We start from the raw sequence: 20707 nt of genomic DNA, 5'->3' as shown, positions 1-20707 counted from the left end.
AAAATTCAGTATTATGCAGAGAATGAAAGATTTATCTATTAAAGGTTTTCATGCTTGTTCTTATTAATTTATGCGGGAAAAAAGTGTAATATTACAGATCTAAATTGCTGTAAAGCACTTTTTTCAGTTATTTCCTACAGACAGCATTGCCCCTGGTGCAGGGAACAGGGTGGAGGTGTACATGAGGGCCCTTTGCTGTTTCCTGGGCAGACCAGGAAACAAACTTGAAACTGTCATGCGTCCCAAGTGGCAGACCAGAGCTGGATGCTTTGAGCACTGCTGGAAAGGACCTTTTGTGCCTTTGAGATCACAGCAAGGGTGTGAAATGTATTCTTAGGAGGATATGTACTCTATACCTAAATGCCATTTTGAGATAAAATTTGTGTGGAGTAGGAGTACTCCCAAGTGCTCGTGGGAAAGAGGGAATACATTTTTATGTAGTTCTGTTGTTTTCAATTACTCACAATAAGACTTTGGTACTTCAAAAGTTCTTCTTTACTTTTCCTAGGAGAAACTCTAGCACAGACAACGATGAACATAAATCCACAACAAACACGTTTCCCCGATTTCCTCGACTGTCTTCCAGGGACAAACGTTGATCTTGGGACTCTAGAGTCAGAAGACTTGATCCCTATTCTCAACGACGTGGAGTCAGTGCTTAACAAAAACGAACCCTTCCTTACCTGGCTGTAATCAAGCAATGCTTGTTGGGCCTACAGTGCAATTTAGATTTCTTTTTCCTCTTGGGGTAGGCATAGAATATCTGAATATCCTCAAGAGATACAACATACTGCCATATTGACTTTTGTTACATCATCTTTATGGTCAGTTTAATATCTGTCTGAATTTGATTGATACTAATTTAAGTATGAAATACATTTATATATATATAAAAAATACATACATGGATATATATTTCTGAAAAAAAACCCCATACCACTTTAAACATCTGTGTACTTTTTTACCTTTTCAAACCAGGCAGAAATGCTTCACTTTTAGGACAGAAAGTGGCTGATGTTTGTACACATCCCCGACTGATCTCCTGGGTACTGATTGACATTACAGACCCTTTGTGAATCAGAAAAGCTAACTCCTAGGTCACTTGGTTCAAAAAAAGTGCAAAGGATCAGGACATGAGAACAGTTTTATTATTATGTTTATGACAATACTATCAGAAGCTTTTTTAAAATCAAATTACTTAAGCCTTAAAAAGCTTTTTTAGTTCTTGATGACTAACTGTTCTGTATAGAATACAGTTAAATATGATCCATATCAAGCATGATAATTCCCATTATATATTTGTGAATGCACAAACACTAGTATAGCAGTTTCTTTTTTTCAGTAAATTACTGTATAGTTTTCAGAAGATAATTACGTCCAGTCTCAAAGTACCAGAATTATTTAGCAACATTTTTACACTACAATATTGTTACAAAATAAACCAGGCTGGTACTGACTGTTGCCTTTTAAAAACAAAGAAATGTATTATAAAAAAGCATTTTTAAAAAATTCTTAGGTTTTTTAGTTTATTATATTAAGCACTACAGTTTTGTAACTTAACATGTGAACAAACAATTTTTTTTATATATAAAATCTGTGGCAAGTATCTTAAGTGCAAAAATATTCTTTTAAAATCAGTTCTGAAAAATGTGGCACAACTTGTTAATGTCATACATAGGGGGAGAAAAACCTTCCTCATACTATTTTCAGTGATGTTTATAACTGACAGTGTAAAAATACATGTAGTTCTATACATGAAAAAGAACCAGGAACTTTATCAGGGCGCTGCTAAAGCAGCATTGGGACTCACCTGGTAAAACTGCTTAGTTTTTATGTCTTTCATTTACCATAACTGGTGCACAGGACACGAGGCATGTACTGTGTGGTTTTGCCTGCTATATATCCTACAAAACTTCTTTATCAGAGGTTTGGGACTGAGAAGACATCAAGAACATTAAGTCTGCAGTTCCCCTGAAATGCAAATTAAGTCCTGAATATTCTTAAATGTTTTGAAATTATCATTTTTATAATTAATGGATATAAGCATTTTGTATTGATGAAGAATAGGTAATTTTATGAAAGGCATTATAACTTTTCTCTAAGCTTAATCCAGGCTATGTAAGGAGAAGAGGAGATGTAGCACTAAGTGTAAATGTGTGTTTGCCAGGTCTGATAACACTTAAACAAGATCTTACTGATGCATCAGAATATTGAACCTTAAAGACCTTTTTCCATCTGGTTGGGTGAAGGTAGGTGAAAAGGTCAGCGATGAAGTGGTGGGAATACAGAGTAGATTTAGAAGATGAATGGTGAGGTAATAAATATAGATCCTTGCTGGGAAGGATGGCTGCAGACAGGGATGCATAGCAAATGAATCTCCGGTGTTCAGTGAAAAACATAAGAGAAGCACTCAATAAAGTAAATGACTGTGTCTGTGATGAACTTCTAAGTGTACATGGTGTCACAGGAAGGAAAATAAAAAGCACACACACTGAAATTTTGAAAACAGAGATATTAGGCAAAGACCTAAAGTTGTGAGGTTTTATGACATAGTAAAAAGTACCTTTTAAAAAATGTTCTCATTTTGGTTTTTTTTAATAGAAAAAGAGATGTAACAGCAGAGTTGTGTCTGCACAGAATTTAATCGCTGAATGGGCATTGTGTTTCTTTTATTCTTTTGGGGGGTTATTAGTTGGGTTTTTTTTTTATTCTTGCTAGTTTTGCTAACTGTTGAGATAACATAAACTTCTTTTCAATAAACGGGGACTGGGCAGGGCTGACCAATATTACTGTAATTAGTTTTAATCTCTCTCTTTTAAGGATTTCTTCAGGTTGTCAGCCTAAATGAAAAACAGATGGTCCTAAGGCTTTGTTATTTAGTACCATGACTGATGTTTGTAAAGAATTGGAGATTTTCTGGCCAACTTTCAAGGCCATGTCACCAGCACTGCTCATTTGGCATGAGGAGCCGACAGCCATTGGTGCTGGAATGACCCCCAGCAGCTGTGGACCTGCGTGCTGGTGTGATCCAGGCGGTAGTGCCTATCCACAGGTTACCTTCAGAGAATGCAGTTTGTTCATTTGCTGTCATGTCTGCACCATTTAACATGTAAGTCTGTCATAAGAGAAGATATTCTGAGCAGGTTGGCTAGCAGCTCTGTGAGGTAGCAGGTGCTGATTCCTGCCCAGCCACATGCATTGTTGTCAGCCAAAGGCTGTTCTGTGTATGGGGAAAACTAATGCAACTATCTAGTGAAATCACATCAGGTGTTTATCAGAATTGTGAAGCTGCAAGCTTGATGCCTTTTTTATTAGTATTTCTGGTGGTTGAGTGTCTTGGTGCAAAGACCTTAAAAGGATAAAGTAATCATAAACTCTGTTTCTGTGTTACTTCCATAGTAAACCAGCAGCAGATTTGAAACAGGAAGGTACTGAGTGGAGCAGCACTTCAGGCTGAAACAGCTGCCAGAATCTTAGGCTAGATCTTTACTCAGTCATGAAACAAATCTTGGTTAAATTAAAAGTGATTCTTTACACTGTCAGCTTTTAATTTTTGTTACAGAGATAATGTATCCGATGAAGTGCAATGACCATAAAATCTATTTTTCAAAGTTATCTTTAAAAAAGTTTCTGGCTTTAAACAGGCTTATGGCAGAATTTTTCAGTATTCAAAGCATATTTAATATGAAAGTAAATTTATTGTTGACAATATTTCGCTGTACTATTTCAGGTTTTGAGCATTTACTGTACTAAATTGTACACTGTCTACTTGTAGTATAAATACAACCAATGTGCCAGCTGGACAGTTTTGCTGTGACCATCCCTGAGGGGGCATATGTAAGTCTTGGTGATACAGAAGTAATGGGACATGGTTAATTACAGTTTGTATTCTGGTAATACTGTTAGAATGTAACTTGAGAAGGGATTGGGTTTGACTTTTTTGTAAACAAATACTATTTGGAGGAAAGGAAGGATTTAAATCTCTGTTTTAATTACAGAAAAATGTGGGTGGTTGTCCAAATAAACTTGTTTCCTAATACATACATCCATGTACATGCTAGTTCTTTAATTATTTTATTTACTTTTTTCATTTTTTTATATGACTTGTGTGAGCATTTATTTTTAAATTTAGTACCTTGCAATAGATTGTACTAGAGGCAATCAGATCAAACTGTTGTATCCTGGGTTTGACTCTGTTTTGGTTTTTTTAAAATTATTCCTTTGATCTTTTACATGAAAAAATACAAATTAACTTAAAAGATTTTGGATGCATATTGTTTTTTTAAAATAATTTCTTTAGGGGAGGGGTGGTTTTGAGGGTTTTAATATGGGTTTCCAGGGAACTGTAAAACACTGCTTAGAATAAAGGTGTGGACATACTATTCTGTGAAAAAGGCATTTTGAATTAAAAGATTCAATTTTATATTGTATAGTCAATTATTAATATATGTATATACATATTCAATATGTATATTCAATTCAATATACATTTGAATTAAAATATGGGGGCAAAGACCCCACCCATGTCAGGGTAATGGAAGAAGCCAGCCTTCCCACCCTCTGACAGCTGGAATGTCTCCAGGGTTTGACATTGTTTGCCTTGCAACTGGTTATACTATGAGTGATGTACAATCCATGAAGAGGGAGCTAAAGTTGAGCTGGAGACAGGTGATGAACATTTAAGACTGGAATGATATGAGAAAACATCCCTTGTTCTGGGCTGAGCAAATGTTTTTTCAACATTGTGTATGTTACTTCCCTGCTTTAGAGATGAACCTTTTGCAAAGAGTCTCCAATTAATGCATCATTCCCTGAAAGATGACCCTGTCCTGTGGTGAATGTATCATTTCTCTGCAGTCTCTTTATTGAAGACAATCAAAAAAGACTAACTGTATATAGTTCAGCTGTGCAGGGGCTTAGCCAATTTTGTCCCACTGAAGTGCACGGGCTCAAAATCACATGCTCATACTCCACATGTTGTAATCTGAGTTGTTAGATAACCAATGTGTATCCATTTATGATAGCTCTCAGCTAAAACAGTGCCATGCAGTGTTGAAGTTGCCATGCCCTCAGCACCCTGCTCACCCAGCAGACAGTTTTAATGGGTGAATAATGAAGCTTCAGCCAGCATGGATATTTCTGAGATTTTTACAAAGAATACTAATATTCTTTCTTTTGACTACTATTATTTTTACTTCTGTATTAGTGTATGTTCATAATTCTACACACTGTAACACAGTGTGATCTTTAAGTTGGTCAGGGTTCCTGAGGTCTGTTAACACTTTCAGTTATCCTTGTTTGTGCCTTTTTTCTTACCACCATCTTTCTGTCCCTTCCTAGTGCTGCACTCTCTTTATCTCTGCCTTCTTTTCAATAATTAACACTGGCTTTTTACATAATTCTCTGTTATGAGGTTCTAGGGTTAATCCCTCTCCTTCATTTTATTGGATGCTTTGCTGAGTAAAAACACCGAACAATCTCCAGTTACTGCAGAATTGATTTGTGATGCGAATTGATTGCAGATGTGTGATTTGCTTAAAATTAAGTGCTAGGGGAGAGCCTCAGATGTTAGTTTAACTGAATAGATTTTGGAATATCATTGTTTGCACTCCAAAATGTGGGTTCAGCTGGGCTGCTGGTTCTGGCTCACTTACCCTTTTTCAGTACGCCTGAAGGCCAAGGTATGATTGCAGTCTGGATCACACGATGAAATGTGTGCGCCTTGTGTCAGTATCAGTTCTATATTAGCTCGTATTAGAAAGCCATCACGTAGCTGGCTGTCTCTTAGAAGCAGTAGCTTATTGATTATGGTTTTAGGTATCATAGCTTGCTGCCTGTTATTTCTTATCCCATCTCCCACAAAAATTTATGTACTCTGCTTATTGATATATCAAAGCTGTACTCAGTGCAGCTACCCATCCCCTTGTTGAACACTGATGAGAAACATTCCTTGTTCCCAAAGGCTTCATAAAAATCAAACAGGGCAAATGTGAGATGAGGTGCAGGACAGCTGCTCACCACAGATGAAAGAATAGATGTGAGATAGTTGCATAGTGTGTGTTTGTGTTGAAATAAAGGGTGTTCTCAAGTTCCTGGGCAATGCAGTAGAACAGGTGGGAAAGACAGCTGTTTCTGAAGAGGTTTTCTTGTAATTTATCATTTGTACAACACAATTCTCAGTACCTATATCAAACTGTTTAACAATTCTGCATATTGCTCAACAGCTTCCAGTGCTTTCGAGTACTTCTAGATTCTTCAGATATCTCCTAGTGTAAATACATAGTACATGACATACATTTTCTGAAAGCACAGACCGCAGAATCATTATTTCAGAAGGAAAATTTACAGAACAGATATGGCCAATATTGAGAAGCATTGAGACATCCAACCTGGCAAGCTGGTATGTGAAAATTTGTTTCAGAATTTTTTAAAAGGAGCTTATTAGTTTATTTGAATCCCTCAAATGTCTCCAATCCCTCCTATCTTCTCCTTGATTCCTTCGGGAAGTAGCTTTTTATTTTAAAGTTTTAGAAGTTCTTTCTAAAAGGTATTTTTGCCTTTGAGCTAGCTCTCATTGTCTTTCCTCTCTCTTTCATAGTATTGTGCCAAATACAGCTAAATTGAACTTCTACAAAAAGATTAATAAACAGCATTTGTGCTCATGTGTAAATTGGAAACTTTGGGGATTTACAAGCTACTTAACTGACCTGAATAGAAATTGAAACACAAATTTGTATTTTGCCTGAGAATACCCTCTTTTTAAATGGAAGCTCTTTTACAAAAATAAATATAAATGTGAGAGTTGTATTTCATTTATTTTATTCCATTATGAGAGATTTCAGGAAGGCTGGAAAGGGAGTCAGGGCTTCATAACACTGGTGGGAGGAGGAGCCCTTCATTTTCAGCCAGAGCCAGTGCATCTGAGGGCGGCTTTGTGGAGTAGTTGCAGAAGGGACTCTCCCAGGATGAGGAGAGTTGTCTGCAATATTGCTATTCATTAGACAGTTCCTTCTCCCTGGAAGAATAAAAACATGGAGGTAAGTTCCTGGCTGCTATTGCTGTGACTCTCAAAGGCTTTTATTATTTCCTAATGGCAACAATGTATGGTTTTGGCAGTATGTTAGAAAATATGATCATGGAGCTGGAGGAAGGGCAGTTTAGTTTTTCTGACTGTCAGCTAGAGGTGTGTACGTAACTCATCAGTACACAAAATAACAAAGGAGAGCCATCAGTTGCTCACCCCACAACATCCGCAGCATTTGCAGTCCCCACAGATGGTTCCAAAGAGGCCGTTCACCGCCTGAATGCCACAGAGCACTCCCTGGATCCCACTCATCACCAGCAGCAAGGAGAAGAGGGTCAGGTGCCATGGAACAATATTATCAGGTGATGTACACTTTTCCCACAGTGCGTGATCAGCAAGGTAATCCCTACATGAGAACAAAACAGTTAGGAAGAAGACTATATTAACTCATAAAGGAGTCTCTCACCACCGAGAGGCTGTCACTGCTGCGACATGGCCAAGGTTCTGCTCACTTCGGTGAATTTCCATTGTCACACTGGTGCTACTTGTCTAGAAATTGACTTCAGTTTAGTTTCTAGATAAGTTGAAGCAAGTGATTTGGAAAAAAACAAGACATCAGAAGGGAGCAATTTGAGACAAGTATGTGTTTGATACAATTTAACCATTTTTAGTGTTTTGGGAAGAAAAGATCTTAGCCAAGCATGTGCCAAATGGGTTCTATCTGTTACAGTGTTTTGTCAGGGGCATTTTTGCTGCTTTTACTTGATTACAGCATTATTTTGTGTATGGGGGTGGGTGGGAGACTGGGATCAGGGCATGTAATCCAGTATCTCAAAGTAGAGTTGAAAACAAGGGAGTACATTGTAATCAAAATAACTGAATTATCAAAACAAATCATGAAATTATGCATGTCACCTCTTGTCCACTGAGCTGAAAATAACAGCTTTTGCTGTTCTAGATGCCTCATCTAAAGTAAAGGTAATAACTTCCATAATTTTTACCTTCACATTTTGATTTAATTGTAAACTGCTTAACCACTGGCTATATTTCATCTGCATATTCTTAGTGCTGACTTGTTTGTGTTCTTGTCACGTGATTTCTGGACTGCAATCAAAACTATGTATGAAACAGAGCATATTTCCAAAGACTCAGAATGAGACCAAGGGAGTTGGTTTCTGGCCCTCACTGGCCCATGAACAAATAATCCTCTACCTGTACACTTCTAGTTTTCTTTTTTTTTTATTTTCTTTTATTTTCTTTTTTTTTTTTTTTTTTTTTTTTTGGTTTTTTGTTGGTTTTTTTTTTTTCCCAAGTAAAATTTTTTTTGGTATATTATGTAAGAAATGCTACCAGGTCACTCTTGACTGAGGCAGACTACATTAAAGGCTCTGAGGTAATGGAGAGTTTACTGCAGCCCTTGCCATTCTGTTCTGATCACACCTGCTCTCCTCAGTAGCACATTGTGCCCTGTTGTTTGTTGAGCTTGTCTTGACTTCAGTCTGAGCAGTGGGATAGCTGGGATTAAGTGATAAATATACATGAAAGTGAACATCTTTGAGTTGCAGAGCATGAGGAGCAAGCAGCTTTGAAATGCCATAGCCAAAATAAAATTATACATAGATTATATTTATGAATATTATGTTATGTTATGTTATGTTATGTTATGTTATGTTATGTTATGTTATGTTATGTTATGTTATGTTATTAGTAGTAAGTATTTGAATACCATTAAATTTCAATATAATCACAGAATCACAGAATGGTTTGGGTTGGAAGGGGTCTGAAAGATCATCTCATTCCAATCCCCCTGCCATGGTCAGGGACCCCTTCCACCATCCTAGGTGGTTCCACACCCTGCCCGACCTGGCCTCAAACACTGCCAGGGATGGGCCATCCACAACTTCTCTGGGCAGCCTGTGCCAGTGCCTCACCACCCTCATAGAGAAGAATTTTTTTCCTAGTAATTGATCTAAACCTACTCTTAGTTTAAAGCCATTTTCTTGTCCTGTCATTACATGCTCTTATAAAAAGTCCCTCTCCATCTTTCTTGTAGGCTCCCATCAGCTACTGGAAAGCCACAATCACCCTGAAGCTTCTCTTCTCCAGGCTGAAGAATCCCAATTCTCACAGCCTTTCTTCCTAGAAGAGTTGTTCCATCCCTCTGATCATCACTGGTAGCCTCCTTCATCTGTGACATTAATGAAAATATGAAATAACACCAGTCCCTTAGGGACACCTCTTGTCACTGATGCCCAAGGATCCTGAGCCACTGACCACCACCCTCTGGATGCGACCATCCAAACACTTTCTTCTCCATCTAACAGTTCACCTATCAAATCCATCTCTCTCCAATTTAGGGAGCAGGATATTGTGGGGGACTGTGTCCTGATAAATGACTTCTGTTGTTCTTCCATTATCCACTGATGGAGTCACCCCATCATAGAAGGCCCCTGGGTTGGTCAGGCAGGGCTTGCCTTTGGTGAAGACATTCTGCTTGACCCAAATCACTTCCCTATCCTCCATGTGCATCATCAGACCTTCTAGGAGGAACTGCTCCATGATCTTCTCAGGCACAGAGGGGAGACTGACAGGTTGATGGCTCCCAGGGTCCTCCTTTCTACCCTTTTAAAAGAATGGGTGTATTGTTTCCTCTTTTCCAGACACCTGGGGCTCTACCTGACTGCCAGGACTTTTCAAATATGGAGAGTGGCTTAGCAATTACATCAGTCAATTCCTTCAAGACTCTGAGAGATGTCTCAATGTGTCATTGCTATTCATCAAAGTGGAATTTATCCCCATATGTGGCTTATCATACCAAGAATAACCTAGGAAGAGGCTGTGCATTTCTCTTTATAGGCCCCTTTGAAACTCAGTTGTTGTTATTGTACTTGCTTTTCTTTACATCCATGCTCTTGAACCTTATGAAGTCTTGCTGTGTGCTGCAAACACTTGTAAGAGCTCGTATAATTTAGACAAGTAATATCATTCTCATTTTTATACAATGGATTTGGAATTTGAATCATCTCACAAACTTAAAACATGTATATCTTTTTTTTCTGATTGCCTTGTCTTACCCAGCCTCAAAAGGGTAGGTCCAACCTCCTTGACTTTGACATTTAGGGCCTTTGTTTAGGGCTACTGCTGACAAAATAAAGCAGTATCCAGCTCCCAGAACTCCAACGGCAGCAAATATTATAGAAGAAAACATCTGATGAAGAGAAAAATAATGTTATTTTGGTTCCCTAAATTCAGCTGTTCCCTGAAATGTTCCTTAAATTCAGCTGTTAAGAGTCAAATAGTCAACACCTGAACAGCTGAAGTCTATTAGTTTTCATTGCATAGAAAATGTGTCATGCATACTTGTATTGGTATTTTAAAGCTTTAGCAGCACTGGCCCTGTGTGCCTGAGGAGGAGAAGGCAGGGACTGGCAGCAGATGGCACTGCTCTCCTCTGGGGCCTCCTGCTCCCCTGTTCATCTCAGGACACTGTAAGCAAGGCTAAAGTCTTGGACCACTCCAGGCATTAAAAAATTCTTCAGTATCCTTTACAAGTTAGCTTTGGTATCTTGGTAATATTTGGACCAAATAATTATAGTTTTCCTTCCCAAGTCTCCCTTTAGGTTTCATATTAGTATACTTTATCTCCTCACAGGTGTAAGCTCTATTATTACAATTGGAATGGATGGGAAAGTATGTCTTTATTTTTCTGGTTTCTATTACAGAATTTTCTATATATACTAATATGTAAGTAAAATCATACAAAAACTAATGCCCTGCTTGAATTCTGAAATACTCGTAGCCATAACAATTTGTAGGTTAAGGTTATGTACTTCATTGGAATAAAGTGATACAGGTGAAGAAAAAAACCCAATACTTTCATGTCACAGAATTATTTGGGTTAGAAATGACCTCTAATATCATCAAGTACAATGTGATTTTTTGTTCAGATCTCATTGGAAGAGTCTTATCTTGAGTCCTGGCATGCATTTTTATGTTGATATATCTGTCAGGGCTAACTTAAAAATTATGCTTTTGTAGTAGACATCATAATAATGGATTTCAGCTAAAATACCAAATTTGGTTCTCAGACCAAATCAGCTGATGCTGATAAGGTCCATAGGACTCTTGGAGTAGAGTGTACTTGGCACTCTTGACTGTATCAATACTGCCAGTCAGCTGCACTCTAGCATGCTGTCAGCAGAGAAGGCAGGCTGGTTTGCAGGCAGAACCACACACCTGCAGGTTGGCTCACACGCAGCTAGTGCCGGCCCTGGTCACTGTGTGTGGCCCTGGTCACCGCGGGAGGGAGGCCCTGGTCACCACAGCGGGAGGCCCTGGTCACCACAGGAGGGAGGCCCTGGTCACCGCGTGTGGCCCTGGTCACCGCGTGTGGCCCTGGTCACCGCGGGAGGCCCTGGTCACCGCGGGAGGGAGGCCCTCGTCACTCCCAGCTAAGCGGCAGCAGCACCACAGTGCTTGGCTGCTTGTGGAGTGGTATGTGCTCTGCAAAACTCAACCAGCTTCTCTTCACTGCTTGCAGAAAATGGATCATGCAGTGTTGTAAAGAAAAACAGATGGCTCCATTTCCTCCTTCTCAAGGTTCAACCTGTTTTGTTGGTATTGCATGAAGACAGCATCAAAGAGAGACTTTAGGGAGAGCTCTTCAGTCAACCTCATAGGCATGAATCTTTTCCTATTTATTTTTCTCTCTTTTTTTAATTCTCAGTGGAAAATCTGTTCCTTTATTTAAAAACTGTACTGATCTGCTGGATCAGGATAATTTATTTCAAAAAGACATATTTTACTACTAGAAATACTTTTTTTTCTGGTTTAATTTTTAAACTAAAATGCTTGAGGTATTTACTAGTGTCTGAAAGTAGTCTTTGGAAACTTTTCTAGTGTGAAAGTAAGCTAGCTATTAATTCAAAGTGGAGCCTCACCCACACTGCTTAAAGTAGGAGGTTGGATTAGGTGATGTCCCAAGGTCTATTCCTTCCTGAAAATCTTCCTGTGAATCTAATGAGACACATCTCATTTTGTGGGCCTGCACTGAGTTGGGAATGTAGTGTCTAACTGCCAGAGTGATTTTAAAAACTGCCAACAAAAAATGGTTAAGGAGAGGACTGTTGTACTCTGCAAAACAAAATGTAGATCTTTCAGCGATAAATTTTAATTGTGATAGTAACTATAAGTATCTTGATATCATTTTGTTATCCTGATAGCAAAAACCAATGAGGCCATACTGTTGTAGTACCTGTGGTAAAACATCAGAGGCATAACACAATTTTTACAGCCTGCTATTTCTACTTCCCAGCACTCAAACAAATGGCAGGGCTGCTTGTCCTACACTCAAGACAGCCTCTATCTAGACTCGCAATGACTGTGAGAGGAAAATACATATATCAGTAACAATTCAGCTTTTACTTTTTCTGCCATGTTTCCTTTCACTTACCGCAAACCTCTTTCCACAGCTCCGATTACCACAGCATCCACAGCAATCATTATTCTGAAGGCCCAAAAATACCAAGGCAGGGAAGATCATCTATGAATAATATAAATATAGTTTGAACTGGGATGAATTCAAATTACATCTTCTTTAAATATAGTAATTCTATGGGTTTGGGTTTTTTTCTTATCATTAGTTTAAGTTACTTATTGCCAAACCTTTGGATGGCTTGTAACTTATTTGTTTATCCAAGAGGAATTTGCAGTCCTGAGAAAATTCAACAATACAAGTCATGGCTGTGGGTGGGGGGAAGGTATAAATGTCTGAATTTAGACACTTACCAATACACCCGATCCCAAGATCCCTCCAAAGTACCAAACTTCATCTGTAATGTGTGCACTCTCTTCAACTTTTCCTCCAGGGAAAAACAACAAAATGTTAGCAAGGGTGCAGAGCACAGCCAGGGGGATGAGAGTACTTCCCAGGCACTTGGCACAGCCTCCCGTGCACATGCTTCTTTAAAGGAATTGTAAACACAGTTTAAGATAAAATCTCTCAGATGTTCTCAGAACTGATTTATAAAAAGAAGCTTCTGGGTGTACTTTGCAAAATCCAGTTTCTGTTGTGCTGTTAGAGGAGTTGAGCCTGTAGAATGCTCCTGTCAGTGTTCCTGCAGTCACTTGAAAATACACTGTACTGGCTTTTTATATGTCCTTGCAGCTGTGATGTCAATTTTCTGAACGTCCGTAAATGAAATTACGTTCAGGGCAGCCTCTCATTTTACTATGACAACCCACAAAATCTGTTAATATTTTACTAAGGTGGCTGACACATTTCATAATCTGGGCTCAGGTCATGGGTTGATACGTGTCTTAGTTCTGGATCATCATTTTTACAACACATGATCTTTCTTCATACTAGAAAACACTTATTTTGCAAGGACTGACAAAAACTGCATAATGAGTCAGTTGATATGAATAACATATTCATAGTCCAAGTTTTTACATGTTGTGAGACAGTTCTGTAATTGGAACAGTAGAGAAACTAGCTAATACAAAAATGAGCCATTTTAGACCAATAAAGATACACATCCACAAACCCAAGAAAGTTCTTGGGTTGCAGCAAGATGAGAAGCACTTATTTATTGAAGTTAGGTAGTTGGACTTTACCTCAGGGCATGCATTTCTTCTCTATTTTTGGGATTAAAAGATTGATTTTATATTTATTTTGTAATTTCATACTCTACATGATGGAAGACTGCAGGAAAAACTGAATTAGAAATGCTCTAATATTTAAGAGCCCTCTTCACCAAATATTAAGTTATATGATGAAGATGAACAAAAACCTGGCAGTATTTTCCATAGATTTTATTTTGAACTTTTCATCTCAGGAAGTAGGCTATTATGCAATCAAAGAGCAAGCAAAGAAAAAAGGTCCTGAGAAGAGAGCACAGTCTACATGCAGTAGTCAATAGGATGTCAGTTGGGCCAGTGTAAGCAGTTTTCATGGCTTTCAACAGCCAGTAATTGATTCTGTGTCAAAGATTCAGAACCTGAAAACTCTCCATATGTCACCTGATACATTAAAGAGGCTTTCACAACATTCCCATTTGGTAGAAAACATCTGTAATTTGTCTCCCACTTACAGTGGCTTTGTAACAGGCCCTGGGAAAATGTTTCCTGTAGCTGGAATATAAGTCTTAGTTGGCTTTCTCCCCTTCTCTATCTGACTACAATGTGGTTTTTTTTTTTTTTCAGCCAGTAAATCATGGCTTTGCAGTAGAGGAAAAGTTTTAAGTTTTATTGCATCCAGCACCCTGCCATCCTATTTCACAGCAAGTGGTTCAAAGGCAGATGCTTCCATCAGATTGTTGCCAGGTGTTCACAGCACTCCTGCACTTTTCCTTCCTCCACTCACTAACATTGCCATGCCACTGAAGTCTAGCCAGACCCCTCTGTTCAACTATACTCATTTATGCATGGAGTTTTTAAACTATTGCCAGCTTTTATGTGAGGAGTTAAGCTGCACATTATTTTTAGCAGGGAAGTGGCATCCAACCTGAGCTGGAAAGCAGCACTCAGATTGAGTCAAGCATTTTCCTCAGGGAAAAACTGACTGGCTTGCACACTCAGCTGCTCTGAAAGTGGCTCTTCCCTTCCATTCCCACCCATGTTTTCCAGCTCTGGCCATCTATTTGGGAGGAGTGACCCAATGTCAAACATTAGCCAGAATTCTAGTCCTGCAATAAATGCTTCATCTTGGGGACTCTGGTAACTGTGGTGGAACCGGTCTTTGAATGTTGCGTCATCCTGTCCTCTTGAGCAGCATGTATATAGAAACTGTAGTATCATAATGGAAGGCACTCCTTTCTGGTGTACTTGGGGAAGGTGTTTCCTTCACTCTTCATCTTCTGAGTCATACAAAGTCCATGCTGTGTAGAAAAGTGAAATGACAAATTTTCCTGTGGAAAATTATAGGAATATCAGGCCACTCAGTTTTGATAGTTTCAGGAGGATGTAAGCAGTGCTGATACCTTTCAAATTTTGTATTTTGATGTATCTAGTAATTTGGAATTGTAGATAGGTTTGTCTTGATCAGTTTTTTGTGTCAATTACCGAACTCATTAGACAGTTATGACCTGAGGTCATAAGTCCTTGCTCTTGTGATTTGTGTGTCTGCTTCCATATTCTAAATGTATTTCTGATACCTGGAGCTTGATAAGCTTGTGACAAGTACTGACCCTCCCTTAAATTGAGCCAGGAGGAAGTGGGATGGTACAAATTTATAGGTAGGATGGGATTTACACTAGCCTAGTAGAAAACAGGTCTGCTCAAGCCTCTGCTGTTGCTAGTAAACTTGTGTGTACGCATTTACACATATACATATTTAATAATTTACAAAATATATATGATGACACATAGATGTCAAGCAAGATATACTGTAGGATGTTCCTGCATCAAATTGCTCTTAACACATGTAACACAATGCATGCTTGGTGTTGTGCAGTTCCGTTGAGGGCTGGAGAGATGCTGGTAAACTGTGTACCAAATTTCTTTATTTCAAGAGAGTGCAAAGGAGAATGAGCTGAAAAATGTGTCCTTTCATGTGACCCAAATCTTCATTGCAGTGAAGGATCGCATTAGCACAAGCTGTTCTTTGGAGGCCTCTAAAAAGCCCTCCAGCTCTGACAGCTGTGTAGTAAAGGGGTACATCCAGTGGGAGGTACTGAGGAGGCAGACCCTGCTCCTCTTGCTGGAGATTCAGGCACTCCTTCCCCGTGAAATGCATGGATATGCAATGCATGTCAGTGAGAAGCTGAAAATGGGGCTATGTATGTACAAAAGTAAAAGCCACCATTGCACCCATATACACAGCTTCGGCATGGGAGAAATTAATTCTCTTTCCTATTCCTAGGCTCCTCTGTCAGACTGGGGGCTGGTTGTATGTGAGGCACCTGAGAGCAGAGAGGGGAAGATGTCTAAGGAAAAGCTAAGTCTCGTGGGTTTCCTCACAACAGGTTTTTCTGTCCCAGCCCCAGCTGCTGGACTCTCCCAAGCTGTGAGGACAGACTGTTGATGTACACAGTATTTCCCTCATATCTTTTTGACCTTTGTCAAAGCTCAGAGCTTATGGAAAACGTAGCTTGGACTGGGTGGTGTCCTCAGTGACACATGGACATTGCATCACCGTGAATACAGAAAAGCCAAGTATGCTGATGACGAGTGTCTAGAAGTGGGCTGGAAGGCACATTAGAACTACTGCATTCAGACATTAGAACTACTGCATTCAGCTCTACTGTAACTCAACTTTATACTTTGCTGTTCCATAGTCATGTTCTGTTTTACATGTCCCCACTGCTCATTCACCAGCCTTCCCACAAATGCCCTTTCTGACATGGAGTGTGTTCTGTAAGGGTTTTAATAAAATTCCATTCCTTCATTCTCCTGGAGGCATACTCTGAACATGAGTCCAAAAGTAACTGTCAGCCAGTAGCAAATGGGCATGTGGGCTCTAAGCAATCTCTGATGCTTCTCTAATTTATATTACTTTAAAGTAAGCAAAAATTACATAACTATATGTATGTAATACCTCTCTTTTTCTACTGTTACATGTCTTGAATCTTGTGATATTTATTTTTGTTCATTTGTATGAAAAGTGTGTTGTTATGTATTAATGAAATTGCCTTTTTTGTAATCCATAATGTCTGTAAGAGAAAACAAAGGAACTTCAGAATTGCAGGGGACCATCTAAGCACCACTGAAGTTCTTTTAACAATGAGGACAAAAATTCCACCTAAAGTATTTTCAAAAATGAGAGAACAAAGGAATTTCCTTTGTTTCCTTTAGGGTTTCCTTTAGGGTTACCTGTTATTTATTTCCCTGTGGGGCTGTGTGCTCTTTATTGTCTTGTTACAAGTTTTTGACAAGTCACAAAAATTATTATTTACAGTGGTTATACAGCATTTGCAGTTATATTTTCTTCTTGTCACTATGCCTGCTGAAGTGCACAACTGTCCATCAGGTACCATTATCCTCTTGCTGTAATTTAGTTTTTCTTCTTCCTCTTGACTTTACAAAAGCAAGCAAACAAGCAGCAGATACCTGGGAAATTATACCAGTTGCTTCAAATTTTAGAAACGGATGAATCAGCCTCCTGTTTTTCCAGATGCATTTATTCTTTCCCTGCTTTGCAGGGAAGTGTCACAGGATGCTATCACTGGGCTTGGTTTTCTGTATCAAAGTGACTATTTGTCACTTATATGTCTTCAGAGCCCAGTGCTCATACTTACTCAGTGTGTTTCTGAAGAGTGCAGCAATATACAGTGTGTCTCCATGTGTATTATCCTCACAAAAACCCAGTGCTTTTCCTGCTTTGGTCTACTTCTAGTTTCATTTTCTAGCAGTCAGCATACTTGATATTTCACAAGAAAATTTCAGTTGTAAGAAATATTTGTACAAGGACTCTAAATCTTTGAAAATATGAGAAACTGAAATTACTGTTGCTTGAGTGAAATCTTTGCTACAACTTGAAACACATAGTTCCCATCATATTCAGGGAGGGCAGATTTTAATTCTTGTATTGATAGTTTTGACAGGCTTTTTATGTCTATATTTTGAAATTATCCTATGTCTTTGTCTTTTGCAACAACTAACATCTTTAAGTTTTCACATCACATGCCTAGACCTGGAATTTCCTTCTTTGCTTTTATAAGCACTCAGATTCTTATAGTGTGTGACAAAAGCCATTCAGCTGGCTTTGTTCTCCCACTCTCCTTTCAAGGGCTTTTACAGACAGCCCAGGGTTTTACCGCCTTTCTGGTGCAAATACCCGATAGAATGCCAGGAGTGCTGCTGTGGCTACTGTGGCTGTGGTTGCTGCCTTCCTTGTTTCCAAACCATCAGTGCTGGTGCAGGTGGAGATTGCTTCTGTCTTTACTGAGGTGCAAACATCAAGTGCACGCATAGCCTTAAGGGAAGGTAGGTGCCAGAGATAAAGCCTGTGCATTCTTACCCCTTGCTAGATACCAATGTAATTGAGATGAAAATCCTTTCATGAATTCATTAACTCACCATAGCTAGGAGCCTTATGTGGCCCCAAATGCAAAACAGGAATAATGCCGCAAACTTTCATGGAGTTGCTTTGCTTTCACCCTCTGATGAGAGGTAAGAATACTTACCTCTCATCTTTCTTTCTAGTCTTGGAGGAGATGGGAGTAGAAGAGAACCAACTCTTTCTTTCTACAGCTTGTTTGTGTTGATGAACAGCTTTCCCATATGCTGGTTCCTGTGGTAATGAGGAGATGTGAGCTCCACATCCTTCAAACCCAGTCTCTCTGTCAAGTTTCATCCTTGTTGCTTTGTTTCATGTTCTCCACTTGTGTTGTCCAGCTGAATTGCTCACATGCTCCATGAAAATGGCATGATTGTGGCTAATTAGCTCTTTGCTCTCTTGCTTCTCCAGAATTCTGTAAGGGATATGTCTGCCTTAAGGCTTGTGTAGGGAGGCAGAATGAAGAACAAAAGGAAGGAAGGCTATCTTTTCTGTGGAAGTAGAACTGTTTTCATTTTGGGTCAAATCTGAGAGACTGTTACAGTTTTGAGTGTATTCAAATCTAAGGCTTGCTGTAGGTCATTCCAAGCTGTATGTCTCATGTACTTAGATGCAATTCTGTACAGCTTTTGATTGACAGTAAGAATGTTATATACACCATTCTCTTTAATCCACCTGATGAGAGACTGGGATGTGTAATACCTCATATTTATCTTACTCATAACTACAAACATGCCTCCAGCTGGCTAGTCCACCTCCTGTGCTGATTTCACCCGGACATTTGTTAAGAGTGGGGTCATAGTCCAGGTTTACAATTTATTTCCTCTTCAGTTTTTTCTTTGTTATCCTCATGCTGTAATTCTATTACAGAAAGATTTTCAAGACAGAATAGTATGTTTTTCTATGCTACTCTCCTCTGATAGCAAGAATCAAGAAATTCTAGAGGAAGCAGCTGGTTGGGTTTTTATCTGTGGAATGCCTAGAACTCACAGCTGTGACTTTTTCTTCATTTTTCCAAAATAAATAAAACATTTAGTTTTTACTTAATACATTAAGAACCTAGTTGTATACCTTGGATGTATCCATGGCTCCCTCAAACTTCTGTGGGAAGCCTTGCTGTAGAAGAAATGAGGAATTGTCTTGCCCAAATCCTTCTTCATCCACAATTTAAATGCTATTATTTTACCCAATATGGTCAAGTTGCTGGTGGCTTGACCTTGGAGTTCCTGGTTATCAGCAATAGGCTCCATAGGCTCGTGGAGGATAATGTGAGACTACATGTTTGTGGTCTTGCCTGCAGTAGTCACTGCAGTAGTGGAGATCTGAGGCTGAGCATTTGCTTTTGCACCATTGTAGTAATTCATTGATTTCTCAGTTAACAAATAAATTTAAAAACTGAGACAGACTATGCAACGTTAAGTCTCATTTCCAACAAATTTTGTGGAAGTTTGTGTTCTTTTTATGAACTGGTTGAAAATGTGTGAAAACTTGGGGGTTTCGTGAATTGTATGCTGTCTACTGACAGCCCCAAAGACAACTCTCCAAAGAAAAGCCCACAGAGCAAAGACATGATATGCTATTCCTGTTATCAGACCATTAGTGCTTTTTTTTTAGCTTGGATTTCTTAATTAGAGTTTTAGAGGGAAGATGGGACAACTTCTACACCTTCTCCCAGCATCTTTGCCCCTTCAGTTCTTTCTGTGCTGTTGCAGCTTTGAGAAGCTTGCCCTGTCCCTGTGTCTGGAGAATTCACAGGAGTGGGGATGCATGTTCCATGCTGCTCCCTCACTCTCCACTACATCCCTTTGCAATCATGAAATCTACAGCAGGTACAGCAACAAAGTGGTTGCTCTGTAAATAGACATCCAGATGGTCTAAGGCAAATGTTTTGTATTAGGCACTGCTTGTGCATGGTGATTATGGATTAGTTGCTATTAAATTTGCTAGGCTAGGAGTAGAGTTATATTGCTGGTTACAGTATCCACATTAAGCTTCAAATGAACCTTAGCAATGGAAATCTTACCTCTGGGCATGCCCTGTCCCTTGTTACAGCATAATTCTTGTCATTGTCACTATGCAGTATCTTTTTCGGGTTCTGTTGTTGTGTTGTTACTAAACAAAAGGACATTCTAGCTCTCCCTTCATTTGATTACACTTTCCTATTTTTTTTTTCCAGACCAAGTTTGTCCCAGTTTGAAACCAAATTAGCTGTTACTCCCTCATTGAAAGCCCATATGGTTTTTAGGTGTAGTATGTCGTACACAGAGTTGGAATGTCTTAACTACTTCACAGATGTGTTTTTTATTATACTCTATAGTTTAAAGTTTCTTTTCTTTTCTGAGACTTACATGGACCATTTCATTTTGTAAACATAGTGAAGACAGGCATGATATGTGTTTCCAAAAGAATTTGACAGTCTTGATTTCAGAAGTGGAAACAAACTTGAAACAAGTGGTATTTTAAATCAGATCTTTTTGTTTCAAAACAAGTAAAAAACCTTTATTGTCAGGAACAAGTTATATTTGGTAACCTTCACTTGGGTTTTCAAAGTTGACACAAATAATTAATTCCTTTCCACCACTTCAGTTTAAACTCTACCATGAGTGGTGCAAGACTGTCTACTGAAACCTTTTTCCTTAAAGCAGGGAATCTACAGAAGAGAACAACAGGTTTTTCTTGTCCCGTCA

General features: G+C 38.9%; 2 protein-coding genes across 2 annotated transcripts in view; one reads left to right on the top strand and one right to left on the bottom strand.

The window, feature by feature from the left end:
- WWTR1 (WW domain containing transcription regulator 1) overlaps positions 1-4233 on the top strand; it is a 42264-nt gene extending 38031 nt beyond the window's left edge. The window contains 1 exon segment of the mRNA XM_030954243.1: positions 509-4233. Within this exon segment, the coding sequence (XP_030810103.1) occupies positions 509-693 (185 nt within the window). The 3' untranslated portion in view covers positions 694-4233.
- Positions 4234-6917: 2684 nt separating this feature from the next.
- Positions 6918-12982, bottom strand: TM4SF4 (transmembrane 4 L six family member 4). Its single transcript, XM_030954568.1, has 5 exons — positions 12812-12982; positions 12477-12566; positions 10099-10232; positions 7241-7430; positions 6918-7015 (listed from the first exon to the last, which is right to left on the bottom strand). The coding sequence occupies exons 1-5, from the start codon at positions 12980-12982 to the stop codon at positions 6998-7000; spliced, it is 603 nt and encodes a 200-aa protein (XP_030810428.1). The 3' UTR covers positions 6918-6997.
- Positions 12983-20707: the final 7725 nt, after the last annotated feature.

This window comes from Camarhynchus parvulus, chromosome 9 (genome assembly GCF_901933205.1).
Source record: "Camarhynchus parvulus chromosome 9, STF_HiC, whole genome shotgun sequence".
Taxonomy (NCBI): domain Eukaryota; kingdom Metazoa; phylum Chordata; class Aves; order Passeriformes; family Thraupidae; genus Camarhynchus; species Camarhynchus parvulus.
The sequence above is the reverse complement of the archived record's forward strand: the minus strand, read 5'-3'. Positions and strand labels throughout refer to the sequence as shown.